At 40.3% G+C, this 14,904-nt stretch overlaps 1 protein-coding gene across 9 annotated transcripts in view; it reads right to left on the bottom strand.

Annotated features, from left to right (window-relative positions):
- Nucleotides 1-14,904, bottom strand: part of mycbp2 (MYC binding protein 2) — a 347,166-nt gene that overhangs the window by 73,893 nt on the left and 258,369 nt on the right. For all 9 annotated transcript variants that reach the window (XM_029703702.1, XM_029703697.1, XM_029703701.1 and 6 more), the window contains one exon: nt 13,030-13,164. In XM_029703702.1, the coding sequence (XP_029559562.1) occupies nt 13,030-13,164 (135 nt within the window). The remainder of the gene's footprint in view (nt 1-13,029; nt 13,165-14,904) is intronic.

Consider the following 14,904-nt stretch of genomic DNA (forward strand, 5'->3'; position numbering starts at 1 on the left):
ATGGAATATTTTGACATTTTTTTGTCATGAAATGCGCTCGCGCGTCACCCTTCGGATAGTGACCTGAACGCACAAACAAAACGGAGCTATTTCAATATAACTATGGATTATTTGGAACCAAAACAACATGTTGTTGTTGAAGTAGAAGTCCTGGGAGTGCATTCTGACGAAGAACAGCAAAGGTAATCAAATTTTTCTAATAGTAATTCTGAGTTTAGTGAGCCCCAAACTTGGTGGGTGTCAAAATAGCTAGCCGTGATGGCCGAGCTATGTACTCAGAATTTTGCAAAATGTGCTTTCGCCGAAAAGCTATTTTAAAATCTGACACCACGATTGCATAAAGGAGTTCTGTATCTATAATTCTTAAAATAATTGTTATGTATTTTGTGAACGTTTATCATGAGTAATTTAGTAAATTCACCGGAAGTGTTCGGTGGGTATGCTAGTTCTGAACATCACATGCTAATGTAAAAAGCTGGTTTTTGATATAAATATGAACTTGATTGAACAAAACATGCATGTATTGTATAACATAATGTCCTAGGAGTGTCATCTGATGAAGATCAAAGGTTAGTGCTGCATTTAGATGTGGTTTGGGTTTATGTGACATATATGCTTGCTTGGAAAACAGCTGTGTGATTATTTGTGTCTATGTACTCTCCTAACATAATCTAATGTTTTGCTTTCGCTGTAAAGCCTTTTTGAAATCGGACAATGTGGTTAGATTAACGAGAGTCTTAGCTTTAAAATGGTGTAAAATAGTTGATTGTTTGAGAAAATGTAATTGTGGTAATTTAATTGGTTTTGTATTTTGCGCCATGCGATGCCATTGGCTGTTGGCTAGGGGTTCCGCAGGTGGAACGGGGTTCCGCAGGCGGAACGGGGTTCCGCAGGCGGAACGGGGTTCCGCAGGCGGAACAGGGTTCCGCTGGCGGAACGTCTGTCCTCAACAGGTTAAATTAATGCTCTTAATTTTGGAATAAGACGTTCGACGAGCAGTTGTCCACATACTTTTGGCCGTGAAGTGCATAATAGTTTTTCTTCAGTGTATTTTAAACAGAGCTGAGATGTAGGAATAGGACTACAGGTGAAATCAGTCACTGATACAGACATGGTGGCGTAGCATATCGGAATGCGAGTTCAAATCCCGGGTGAGAATTTTTTGTGAAAATGGTTCTAAAATGTTTTTTTAGGCCTGTCCAGAATGTCGCTAGTTCGGCATGATAGGAGTCATCGTTTTTAGGGACAAAAATAGAAATCTGCAATTTTTTGTGAAAATGGTTTTAAAATATTTTTTTTAGGCCTGTCCAGAATGTCGCTAGTTCGGCATGATCGGAGTCATCGTTTTTGGTGACAAAAATAGAAATCTGCAATTTTTTGCGAAAATGGTTTTAAAATGTTTTTTTTAGGGCTGTCCAGAATGTCGCTATTTCGGCATGATCGGAGTCATCCTTTTTGGTGACAAAAATAGAAATCTGCAATTTTTTGCGAAAATGGTTTTAAAATGTTTTTTTTTTTAGGCCTGTCCAGAATGTCGCTAGTTCGGCATGACCGGAGTCACTGTTTTTGTGTCAAGAAAATGAAAAAAAAAATCTGCGCTTTTTTGTGAAAATGGTTCTAAAATGTTGTTTTTTTAGGCCTGTCCAGAATGTCGCTAGTTCGGCATGATCGGAGTCATCGTTTTTAGGGAAAAAAATAGAAATCTGCAATTTTAAATAATAATGACTGTATGAATAAACATACACAATGTAATCATGTATGTCAGTGTGTCAAATATGTAAGTTGAAAATACTATGTTAAAAGCACTGTGTGTGTGGGTCTCCCTAGCATTGCCAAAAGACAGAGCTGTGACTGGATCAGTGGTTCACCAATCAGAGCCTTGATAGGCAGTAACAAGGGCTAATGTGTAATGAAACTATGGTGTGCGTGCCCTGGGTAAGACTCATTTTTGGGGGGAGAACGTTTCTTTGCGACCATCAGGTAACAAGAACTAGACAAAAACCTCCAGTGGATCATGACAACGTCCCAAGAACGTTCAGGGGACGTCCTAACAACTCATTATTGTTTGCAGGGTTCTGACACAAACGAAGACAGTGTGAAGGCATAGGCTGCACTCATCAACATTTGTTGTCAGGCAGCTATAACATTGCAGGAGAAATAAGCAGAACATGTGCATATGCCATTATCTGTATGGGTGCTGACGAGTGCAGCCTCATGCCTCACTCTCTTGACAATATCTCTGGACGGACTGCTGCTTGTGATCACTTCATATCGCTGAGTCTCTGTTTAAATCAGGGAGGAAGATGACGAAAAGAAGAGAAAGACCACTGGTATATAAAGCAAGCAGCTACAGTACAGACAAGGGAAGCAGCAGTCAGAACATAACAGCAATGTTGTCATTGGTCCCCCCACCCCAAACAAATCTCGGAAATAAGCTAAACAAATAGGCATGTAAAGTAAAAATCAAAAACAAGAGTGATAAGCTAAGGAAGAGTTAAGATGGTACCAGGCAGCACCTGTGCAAACAAGCGCCGACACTGTCATACAGACAGACTAACTCGGAAGCAGTGGCTGAGACACTTGGGAACTGGGGCATTGTCCAAACACAAATGGGCTGTGGACAAGGGAGGAGGAGGAAAGATGGGCGGCTTGCCCGGCTTGCTCTGGATAGGGAGGGAAGAGGGTAAACTAAAATGACATTAATGGGTGATGTCACAGGGTGGGGTTTTGGAACAGTAATGGTCATAGGCTGGAAACAACACTGTTTGTACTATATGTACTGTAGTAATAAGGTAGAGGACATCAGTTTTCTCCCCAACAACATAGAAAAAACCTGTCCTTCAGTCATTTCCATATGGAATAACACAATTATCAACATTTCTCTGAAAGATTGTAGGGGAAATTTACAAGTTCATTGATTCAGGTTTGACTAATTCCGGGTGTTATGACAAAACATTAGGAACACCTAATGAACTGCAATGCTGCTAGGTTTTTCACGCTCAACAGTTTCCCGTGTGTATCAAGAATGGTCCACCACCTATAGGACATCCAGCCAACCTGACAACTGGGGGAAACATTGATGTCAACATGGGCCAGAATCCATGTGGAACGCTTTGGACACCGTGTAGAGTCCATGCCCCGATGAATTCAGGCTGTTCTGAGGGCAAAAGGGGGTGCAACTCAATATTAGGAAGGTGTTCATATTTTTTAGTACACTCAGTATACTAACTCTATAGAGAGATCTTTTGAAAAATGTAAATGGTAAGCCAGTTCTGAGTCAGGCACCCTTCCAGACCTATTCTACTGATTCATTTACCAGGTAATAGTGCTGACTGATTAGTGCTTTTTGAGGTCAGTTTGGTTGCGGTTTGATTATTAAAAATAATCACAGTTATCAGTTGCGATAAAACAATTTTGTTTTACATTAAATGCATTATGAAATAATGACAAAATTATTTTTTTAATGATTTTAGAGCTTTTTAATGGAAATTCCAATGCCAAAAATAGTGAACATTCAGTTGCCAAAACAAATAAAATATTATATTGTCTCAGTCAGGTCCACATTGGGTAGACATCAATAGAAAAATAGGAAATTACTATGAAATAATCAAATATTTCAGGTGTATAATACTTAGTTTTTATCTGATTAATTTATTTACTTATTTTATTCCTTAAAGGGGAATGGAAACACTTTAGGAAGTAAATCAAAGACACTAAACATAATACTAAACATGTGCATTTAACACAAAAACATCTCTATATTTAGTATTTTGATCACCGACAAGGGCTGTAGTCCAAACACTTTAAAGACACACCCGATCCCCTCAACCATCAAATGAAGTGGACACTTCAGATTACATATCATGACATCTGACGAGTATACACTTGCAGGGCAAGGGGTAAGAAATGATTTTTAAAATGGACCACCCTTGGCCAGAAATTCATCACGAGTTCATCCCGCTAAGATTGGTTTCAGCTAAGATTGGTTTCAGCTAAGATTGGTTTCAGCTAAGATTGGTTTCAGCTAAGATTGGTTTCAGCTAAGATTGGTTTCAGCTAAGATTGGTTTCAGCTAAGATTGGTTTCAGCTAAGATTGGTTTCAGCTAAGATTGGTTTCAGCTAAGATTGGTTTCAGCTAAGATTGGTTTCAGCTAAGATTGGTTTCAGCTAAGATTGGTTTCAGCTAAGATTGGTTTCAGCTAAGATTGGTTTCAGCTAAGATTGGTTTCAGCTACCGGTAGCTTGTGGGTGCTTTATACAATTGAAGTCGGAAGTTTATTAAAAGTCATTAAAACTCGTTTTTCAACCACTCCACAAATTTCTTAACAAACTATAGTTTTGGCAAGTCAGTTAGGACATCTACTTTGTGCATGACAAGTAATTTTTCCAACAATTGTTAACAGATTATTTCACTTATAATTCACTGTATCACAATTCCAGTGGGTCAGAAGTATACATTCACTAAGTTGCCTGTGCCTTTAAACAGCTTGGAAAACTACAGAAATTATGTCATGGCTTTAGAAGCTTCTGATAGGCAAATTGACAACATTTGAGTCAATTGGAGGTGTACCTGTGGATGTATTTCAAGGCCTACCTTCAAACTCAGTGCCTCTTTGCTTGACATCATGGGAAAATCAAAAGAAATCAGCCAAGACCTCCGAAAACAATTGTAGACCTCCACAAGTCTGGTTCATCCTTGGGAGCAATTTCCAAATGCCTGAAGGTACCACATTCATCTGTACAAACAATAGTACGCAAGTATAAACACCATGGGACCACGCAGCCATCATACTGCTCAGGAAGGAGACGCGTTCTGTCTCCTAGAGATGAACGTACTTTGGTGCGAAAAGTGAAAATCAATCCCAGAACAACAGCAAAGGACCTTGTGAAGATGCTGGAGGAACCAGGTACAAAAGTATCTATATCCACAGTAAAACAAGTCCTATATCGACATAACCTGAAAGGCCGCTCAGCAAGGAAGAAGCCACTGCTCCAAAACCTCCATAAAAAAAGCCAGACTACGGTTTGCAACTGCACATGGGGACAAAGATCGTACTTTTTGCAGAAATGTCCTCTGGTCTGATGAAACAAAAATATAACTTTTTTGCAATAATGACCATCGTTATGATTGGAGGAAAAAGGGGGAGGCTTGCAAGCCGAATAACACCATCCCCACCGTGAAGCATGGGGGGTGGCAGCATCATGTTGTGGGGGTGCTTTGCTGCAGGAGAGACTGGTGCACTTTACAAAATAGATTGCATCATGAGGAAGTAAAATTATGTGGATATATTCACCCAACTTATTGTGGGAAGCTTGTGAAAGGCTACCCGAAACATTTGACCGAAGTTAAACAATTTAAAGGCAATGCTACCAAATACTAATTGAGTATATGTAAACTTCTGACCCACTGGGAATGTGATGAAATAAATCATTCTCTCTACTACTATTCTGACATTTCACATTCATAAAATAAAGTGGTGATCCTAACTGACCTAAGACAGGGAAGTTTTAATAGGATTAAATGCCAGGAACTGTTAAAAACTGAGTTTAAATGTATTTGGCTAAGGTGCATGTGTGACAGGTTAAAGGAAATACTCATAGCCTGTTATACATTAAAAAGTATTAGTAAGTTCATAGTATGTGAGGATCTTAAAACATCTAAGGTTAAAAAGATCATGCATTCTGTATTAGTTGATAGAGATTGATAACATTCATATAATTGTGTTAAAGTTCAAATCCATCAAGCGTACAAAGGGTAAGAATTGTAAAAAGGAATGTGTAAACGTTATATTGATTACTTTATTTTGTGGTGCCTAATTGAAGGGAAAAAGTGTTAATCTGTGATCTACTAAATGCTCTTTAATCTATGAGCCTGAGATCGATTGCTCTGGTCTCCACCCAAGTTCGTGGGGAAATCGCGGTCTTTTCCTTATTGCAGTAAAAGTTCTCAGTGAGGAAACAATACCGTATCACTCTCGTGATTATTTCTCCCCTTTTTCAGGTACGTTATTGATGATAAAACAGAGTCATTTAAATGTAATAACTCGGAAACATGTCAAGAGTGTTTAAGGTGTGTCTTAGTAACATCTTGAGGAAGTTAGAGTTACGTTTGCAGAGTAATATGAGCCCTGCTCGGTTGCAGCTAAGGCTAGCTTTGTACTGAGAGTAGCTGCCATTTTATGTCGATCGTGAATGAACATGTGCGTTGCTAATAAGATATTTTGCGGTGTTATTTGTATAATGGTTTTTCAAACACTTTATTGACTGTAGATAAATTGAGTTATGGTTTACTGAGTTAAAGCTTTGTGCTTGACAGTTATATTGAAATTAGTGTATGTTTCAGTGAATTACAGTGTATACTGTTGTGACTTGAATAAGCCTTGTACCCTACAACTCTAGCTCTTTCCTGTAGATCTGTTGTTTTGTAAAATGTGTTACTTTTGTAAAATGTGTTACTTTGGTAAAGATTGCAGTAAAAGTTCTCAGTGAGGAAACAATACCGTATCACTCTCGTGATTATTTCTCCCCTTTTTCAGGGGCGTAACACATGTACACTTCCGACTTCAACTACATATATTGAGCACCGACACGTCCAATAAATACAGGAACCTCTGACTAGATGTAATACAGCCACCATGCGCGGGAATTTTGTGCTGTATTGCCATTATCTCTCTACAACACACTCATACTCTAGCCATTACCTGGCAGCATCCCCACTCACATCAGTTTGTGTTTGCCTATGCCGACCCTCTAGCTGAGGTGTTTCAGTTAGCATATCTGTGTTGTTCCTGCTACGAGAACAAACTCTTTGATCTGGTGCAATGATCGGCTCAAACATGAACGGCTTCACTAGGGTTATTGGCTCCCTAACTAATATTATTTCATTCTCTGTTATAATCTCAGACTCGGAGCTACTCTGTAAAATTCAGCCATTTTGGGGAGTTCCAAAATGTTCTCTCCTGTCAGTGATGCAACAATGCCAATATGGCGATTTACATTAAACAGCGTTTGACATGCTTCTAAGTACGGTAATGGAACATTTTGAATTTTTTTGTCTCGAATTGCGCTCGCGCGTTACCCTTTGGATAGTGACCTGAACGCACGAACAAAACGGAGGTATTTGGACATAACTATGGATTATTTGGAACAAAAAACAACATTTCTTGTGGAAGTAGCAGTCCTGGGAGTGCATTCTGACGAAGATCAGCAAAGGTAATACAATTTTTCTAATACTAATTCTGAGTTTAGGTAGCCCCGAACTTGGCGGGTGTCTGAATAGCTCACCGTGATGGCTGAGTTATGTACTCAGAATATTGCAAAATGTGCTTTCGCCGAAAAGCTATTTTAAAATCTGACATAGCGATTGCATAAAGGAGTTCTGTATCTATAATTCTTAAAATAATTGTTATGTATTTTGTCAATGTTTATGATGAGTAATTTAGTAAATTCACCAGAAGTTTTGGGTGGGAATACATTTTCTGAACATCACACGCCAATGTAAAAAGCTGGTTTTTGATATAAATATGAACTTGATTGAACAAAACATGCATATGTTGTATAACATAATGTCCTAGGAGTGTCATCTGATGGAGATCAAAGGTTAGTGCTTCATTTAGCTGTGTTTGGGGTTTTTGTGACATATATGCTTGCTTGGAAAATGGTTGTGTGATTATTTTTTGGCTATGTACTCTCCTAACAATCTAATGTTTTGCTTTTGCTGTAAAGCCTTTTTGAAATCGGACAATGTGGTTAGATTAACGAGAGTGTCATCTTTAAAATGGTGTAAAATAGTCGTATGTTTGAAAAATTGAAATTATTGCATTTTTGAGGTTTTTGTATTTTGCGCCACGCTCTTCCATTGGATATTGGCGCTAGCGGAACCCCTAGATGTAAGAAGTTAATGAGTCCGACGCAAATGATATACTGCTTTCCCCAGACCAGGCTAAAATCCCTGTCATTCACGGTAAGAAAAGATGGAAATACAGTGGGTGGAGGTCGGTGTGCCTTTGTCGGCGAGTGGTTAAACTGCCACTCCCATTCGTCCTATTGGCCAACATGCATTCATTGGAAAATAAACAGGATGATTTACGATCAAGACTATCCTACCAACGGGACATTAAAAATGTATGTTTCACCGAGTCTTGGCTGAACGACAACAAAGATAGTATAGAGCAGGCTGGGTTTTCCATGCATCGGCAGGACAGAGCAGCTACGTCTGGTAAGATGAGGGGCGGGAGTGTATGTCTATTTGTCAACAACAGCTGGTGCGTGATGTCTAATATTAAAGAAGTCTCGAGGTATTGCTCGCCTGAGGTAGAGTACCTCATGACAAGCTGTAGACCACACTATCTACCAAGAGAGTTCTCATCTATATTATTCGTAGCCGTCTATTTACGACCTCAGACCGATGCTGGCACTAAGACCGCGCTCAACCAGCTGTATAAGGCCAGAAGCTAACAAGAAAATGCTCATCCAGAAGCGGCACTCCTAGTGGCCGGGTATCTAAATGCAGGCAAACAAATCAAATTTACCTCATTTTTACCAGCATGTCAAATGTGCAACCAGAGGAGGAAAAAATCTAGACCACCTTTACTCCACACACAGAGACGCATACAAAGCTCTCCATCTCCCTCCATTTGGCAAATCTGACCATAATTCTATCCTCCTGATTCCAGCGTACAAGCAAAAACTAAAGCAGAAAGTACCAGTGACTAGGTCAATATGGAAGTGGTCAAATGACGCAAATGCTACGCTACAGGACTGTTTTGCTAGCACAGACTGGAATGAATATGTTCAATGGCATTGAGGACAATACCCCCTCAGTCACCGACTTCATCAATAAGTGCATCGATGACGTCATCCCCGAAGTATCCATAGGTACATATCCCAACCAGAAGCCATTGATTACAGGCAACATCCGCATCGAGCTAAAGGCTAGAGCTGCGCTTTCAAGGCGCGGGACTCTAATCCGGACGCTTATAAGAAATCCCGATATGCCCTCAGATGAACCATCAAACAGGCAAAGCATCAATACAGGACTAAGATTGAATCCTAATCCTACTACAACGGCTTTGACATTCGTCGGATGTGACAGGGCTTGCAAACTATTATGGATTACAAAGGAAAACCCAGCAGCGAGCTGCCTAGTGACACGAGCCAACCAGACAAGCTAAATGCCTTTTATGCTCGCTTCGAGACAAGCAACACTGAAGCATGCATGAGAGCATCAGCTGTTCCGGACGACTGTGTGATCAGGCTTTCCAAAGCCGATGTGAGCAAGACCTTTAAACAGGTCAACATTCACAAGGCCGCTGGGCCAGACGGATTACCAGGATATGTCCTCAGAGCATGTGCGGACCAACTGGCAAGTGTCTTCACTGACATTTTCAACCTCTCCCTGACTGAGTCTAATACCAAAATGTTTCAAGCAGACCACCATAGTCCCTGTGACCAAGAAAGCAAAGGTAACCTGCATAAATGACTAACACCCGTAGCATTCACGTCGGTAGCCATGAAGTACTTTGAAAGGCTGGTCATGGCTCACATCAACACCATCATCCCGGAAACCCTAGACCCACTCCAAGTCGCATACCGCCCAAACAGATCCACAGAAGACGCAATCTCAATAGCACTCCACACTGCTCTTTCCCACCTGGAGAAAAGGAACAGCTATGTGAGAATGCTGTTAATTGACTACTGCTCAGTGTTCAACACCATAGTGCCCACAAAGCTCCTCACTAAGCTAAGGACCCTGGGACTAAACACCTCCCTCTGCAACTGGATCCTGGACTTCCTGACAGGCCACCCCCAGGGATAAGGGTAGGCAACAACACATCTTCCATGCTGATCCTCAACACTGGAGCCCCTCAGGGGTGTGTCCTTAGTCCTATCCTGTACCCCCACAACTGCGTGGCCAAGCATGACTCCAACACCATCATTAAGTTTGCTGACGACACAACAGTGGTAGGCCTGATCACTGACAACGATGAGACAGCCTATAGGGAGGAAGTCAGAGACCTGGCAGTGTGGTGCCAGGACAACAACCTCTCCCTCAATGTGAACAAGACAAAGGAGCTGATCGTGGCCTACAAGAAAAGGAAGGCCGAAAGGCCCCCTTTAACTTCTCTAGGGTAGGGGGCAGTATTTTCACGGCCGGATGAAAAATGTACCCAAATTAAACAGCCTACTACTCGGGCCCAGGAACTGGAATATGCATATTATTAGTAGATTTGGATAGAAAACACTCTGGAGTTTCTAAAACGGTTTGAATGGTGTCTGTGAGTATAACAGAACTCATATGGCAGGCAAAAACCTGATAAAAATCTAACCAGGAATTGGGAAGTCTGGTGCTTGTAGTCCTTTCAAGTCATTGCCTATCAAACACACAGTGACTTAGGGGTCATTTTGCACTTCCTAAGGCTTCCACTAGATGTCAACAGTCTTTAGAAAGTTGTTTGAGGCATCTATGATGAACAGAGAGCGAACAGAGGAAGTTGGAAGTTGTTGACTCAGGAAAGCAAATGAGTTCATTGGCGCGCATTCACGTGAGAGTTAGCTGTGTTCCAAAACGTTTTTCAAGACACTGGAATCGTCTGGTTGGAATATTATTGAAGTTCTAAGTTTAAAAAAAACCTAAAGATTGATGCTATACAACGTTTGACATGTTTGAACGAACGTAAATATAACTTTTTTTGACTTTCCGTCGTGAAATTTTCGGCGATACTTCCTACACTTGGAGTAGCTTACTGAACGCGGAAACAACAATGAGCTATTTGGACATAAATTATGGACTTTATCGAACAAAACAACATTTATTGTGAAGCTGGGATTCCTGGAAGTGCCTTCTGATGAAGACCATCAAAGGTAATTGAATATTTCTAATGCTATTTATGATTTTAGATGACTCCAAAATGGCGGGTATCTGTATTGCCGAGTGTATTTTTCTGAGCGCAGTACTCAGATTATTGCAAAGTGTGCTTTCCCCGTGAAGCTTTTTTGAAATCTGTCACAGCGGTTGCATAAAGGAGATGTTCATCTATAATTCTTTGAATAACAGTTTAATATTTTATCAACGTTTAGGATGAGTAGTTTTGTAAATTGTTGTGCTGATTCACTGGGGGGATTGGAGGCAAAATATTTTCTGAACATCACGCGCCAATGTAAAAGGCTGTTTTTGGATATAAATATCAACTTGATCGAAGAAAAAATGCATGTATTGTGTAACATGATGTCCTAGGAGTGTCATCTGATGAAGATCGTCAAAGTTTAGTGCATCATTTTAGCTGAATTTCTGGTATTTGTGACGCCTGTCCTTGCTAGGAAAATGGCTGTGTGGTTTTTCTTATGTTGGAACTGTCCTAACATAATCTAACTTTATGCTTTCGCCGTAAAGCCTTTTTGAAATCGGACGACGTGGTTACATTAAGGAGACGTGTATCTTTAAAATGGTGTGAAATAGTCCTTTGTTTGAGAACTTTGAATTATGACATTTTCTGGTTTTGAATTTGGCGCTCTGATTTTTCACTGGTTGTTGAATAGTGTGAACTGTGGGTTCACACGCTAGCGTCCCACCTGCCCAAGAGAGGTTAACATCGACGGGGCTGTAGTGGAGCGGGTCAAGTTTCAAGTTCCTTGGTGTTCACATCACTAACGAACTATCATGGTCCAAACACACCAAGACAGTTGTGGAGAGGGCACGATAACACCTTTTCACCTCAGGAGACTGAACAGATTTGGCATGGGTCCCCAGATCCTCAAAAAGCATTACAGCTGCATCCTGACTGGTTGCATCAACGCCCGGTATGACAACTGCTCGACATCCAACCGTAAGGCGCTACAGAGGGTATTGCGTACGGCCCAGTCCAAAATGTTCCTTAACAGCTTCTACACCCAAGCCATGCTGAACAATTAATCAAATGGCCACCCGGACTATTTACTTTGACTCCCCCCCCCTTTTGTTTTTACACTCTGTTGCTATTCGCTGTATATTATCTATGCATAATCACTTTACCCCTATCTACATGTACACAATTCCTTGAATAACCTGTACCTCCGCACATTGACTCAGTACTGGTATCCCCTGTATATAGCCTCCACATTGACTCAGTTACTGGTATCCCCTGTATATATCCTCGTTATTGTTATTTTATTGAGTTACATTTTATTCTTTACTTTAGTTTATTTAATCATTATTTTCTATTTCTTGAAATGCATTGTTGGTTAAGGGCTTGTAAGTAAGCATTTCACAAATAAAATATGATTTGATTTGTTTTAAAACGCTTTGCAACAGACAAGGAAAACTAGGATTTCCTAGTTCAGATACACTACCTGCTCATTTCACTCCATGTTTGGCCATTTTATCAAGTTTTACGCCTAATAACCATGACCAAGGTTCTGCTTCAGGCAACAACTTAGGAGTTTCCTAAAGCAGAAGCGGCTGTAGCTACCAAGCCCATGTACACTGATTGTACAAAACATTAGGAACACCTGCTCTTTCCATGACAGACTGACCAGGTGAAAGCTATGATCCTGTATTAATGTCACCTTCAAATCAGTGTAGATGAAGAAGACAGGTTACAAAATCATTTTTAAGCATTGAGAGAATTGAGACATGGATTGCGTATGTGTGCCAATCAGAGGGTGAACAGGCAAGACAAAAGATTTAAGTGCATTTGAACGGGGTATGTTAGTAGGTGCCAGGCCAGGCGCACCGGTTTGAGTTTGTCGAGAACTACAATGCTGCTGGGATTTTCACGCTCAACAGTTTCTTGTATCAAGAATGGTCAACCACCCAAAGGACATCCAGCCAACTTGACACAACTGTGAGAAGCATTGGAGTAAACATCGGCCAGCATCTCTGTGGAATGCTTTTGAAACCTTGTAGAGTCCATGCCCCAAATAATTGAGGCTGTTGAGGGCAAATGGGGGTGCAACTCAATATTAGGAAGGTGTTCCTAATCTTTTGTACACTCAGTGTAGGAATCCCTCTCCCACTCAGCCACGTATCCAAGTCCCCCGGCTGGCCTCACCTTTGTTGTTTGAGATGCGATAGTTGAAGCCCTGTGTCCCATAGGCCCCAATGGCTCCAGCAGCACTGTTGAAGGCCTGGACAGAAAAGGGGCTAGTTGGGGGGTTCTGAGCCCCATGCTCTAGCAGGGTTTGTTCTGTTGGGAGAGAAGACAGAGCTGGACCATGTTGGCTCCACCAATAACAGCAACCAAAACATCTATTCACATGTTAGATTCGTTAAAGTGTCCAGTGAAAATCTCACTTTTAAAAGTTAATAACCTGTTGACTCATACCCAAATAATGCTGCTGACTCGTACTATATTCGTCATTGTGGCCAAAGCAATACAAATAAAAATGTACACTACCGTTCAAAAGTTTGTGGTCACTTAGAAATGTCCTTGTTTTTGGAAGAAAAGCACATTTTTTTGTCCATTAAAATATCATCAAATTGATCAGAAATACAGTGTAGACATTGCTAATGTTGTAAATGACTGGAAACAGCAGATTTATTATCTACATAGGTGTACAGAGGCCCATTATCAGCAACCATCACTCCTGTGTTCCAATGGCACATTGTGTTAGCTAATCCAAGTTAAGCATTTTAAAAGGCTAATTGATCATCTGAAAACCCTTTTGCAATTACGTTAGCACAGCTGAAAACGGATGCCTCACAAGTCCTCAACTGACAGCTTCATTTAATAGTACCCTCAAAACACCAGTATCAACGTTTTTTTAAATGTACCTATATTTAACGAGTCAAGCAAATTTGTCTGAGATACGAATAATAAGATCATACACATAACTTGAGCTAGCGACTCAGCCAGCTAATGTTAGCTAGCTAACAGTACACTTGAAATTAAACCACTTTCTGTCAAAATAAGAAATGTGTAATATCTGAAAATGTAGCTAGCTAGACTATCTTACCAGTATACATCACGGTTGGACTTGTCTCCTGTCTGATGCCACGAACGATATAATCCAGACTGGTGATTTCTCCACCTCCATAGCTATCATACTCGAATTCCACTGATTTCAAAACTCGGTCCTCCAGAAAGTGGAGATCATACACATAACGTTGGCTAGCGAGCCATCCGGCTAACGTCAGCTAGCTAACAGTACACTTTAACTTTACATTAGATTTATGCAGTTTTACAACACAATATATTTTTTAAAAGCCGCATTTGACACGATTACCTAGACATACTGACCAACTCAAATAGACAGACGAGCGCTATATGGCAGACCAATCCAAACTCATCTCTCGGCAGTTCCAGCTGACTCATTATCTCAGCCAATCATGGCTAGCGGGAAGGTTGCCGACTTTTTCTGTGGCTAAATTAACTAGGCTTATAATTTAACAATTGTGTTCGTATTTACAGATGGCATAAAATACACGTTTGATATTAAGGCACATGAAAGTTCAAATGTTCCAGAAGGCATTTCTGCCAAAAAAACACATTTAGATAATTCTTTTTTTTTTTTTACGTTCAAACAGCTCTCCTGTGAAGTCGTGACTTGCGACATACGCCTAGTTTCCTGAATTGGGTCACATATCTCCTAGATGAAGGACAAACAATTCAAAACCTTGTTTCTTAAAAGACAGTAAAAAATGTTTTCTATCAAATATTGTTTTGGTTCGTTTTTTTCCATACCTAATGGGGTCCTAAAATTCAAACGGCTTAGAATAGACTTAAGAATTAAACAGGAGTGACAAGTGTGTTGATAAAACAGTAACATTGTTAAAATTTAACAACCATCAGAATTGGTGAAAAAAACATTTTAGGCAATAATTAAGAGTCGGCAAACTGATCGTGTCAGGCTAAAATTATATCAAATGTTTTACCATTGCAAAATTTGATGTACAGTCACAATCACCGTGGTTGTCTGAAGTGTGC

Source organism: Salmo trutta, chromosome 20 (genome assembly GCF_901001165.1).
Source record: "Salmo trutta chromosome 20, fSalTru1.1, whole genome shotgun sequence".
Classification (NCBI taxonomy): Eukaryota; Metazoa; Chordata; class Actinopteri; order Salmoniformes; family Salmonidae; genus Salmo; species Salmo trutta.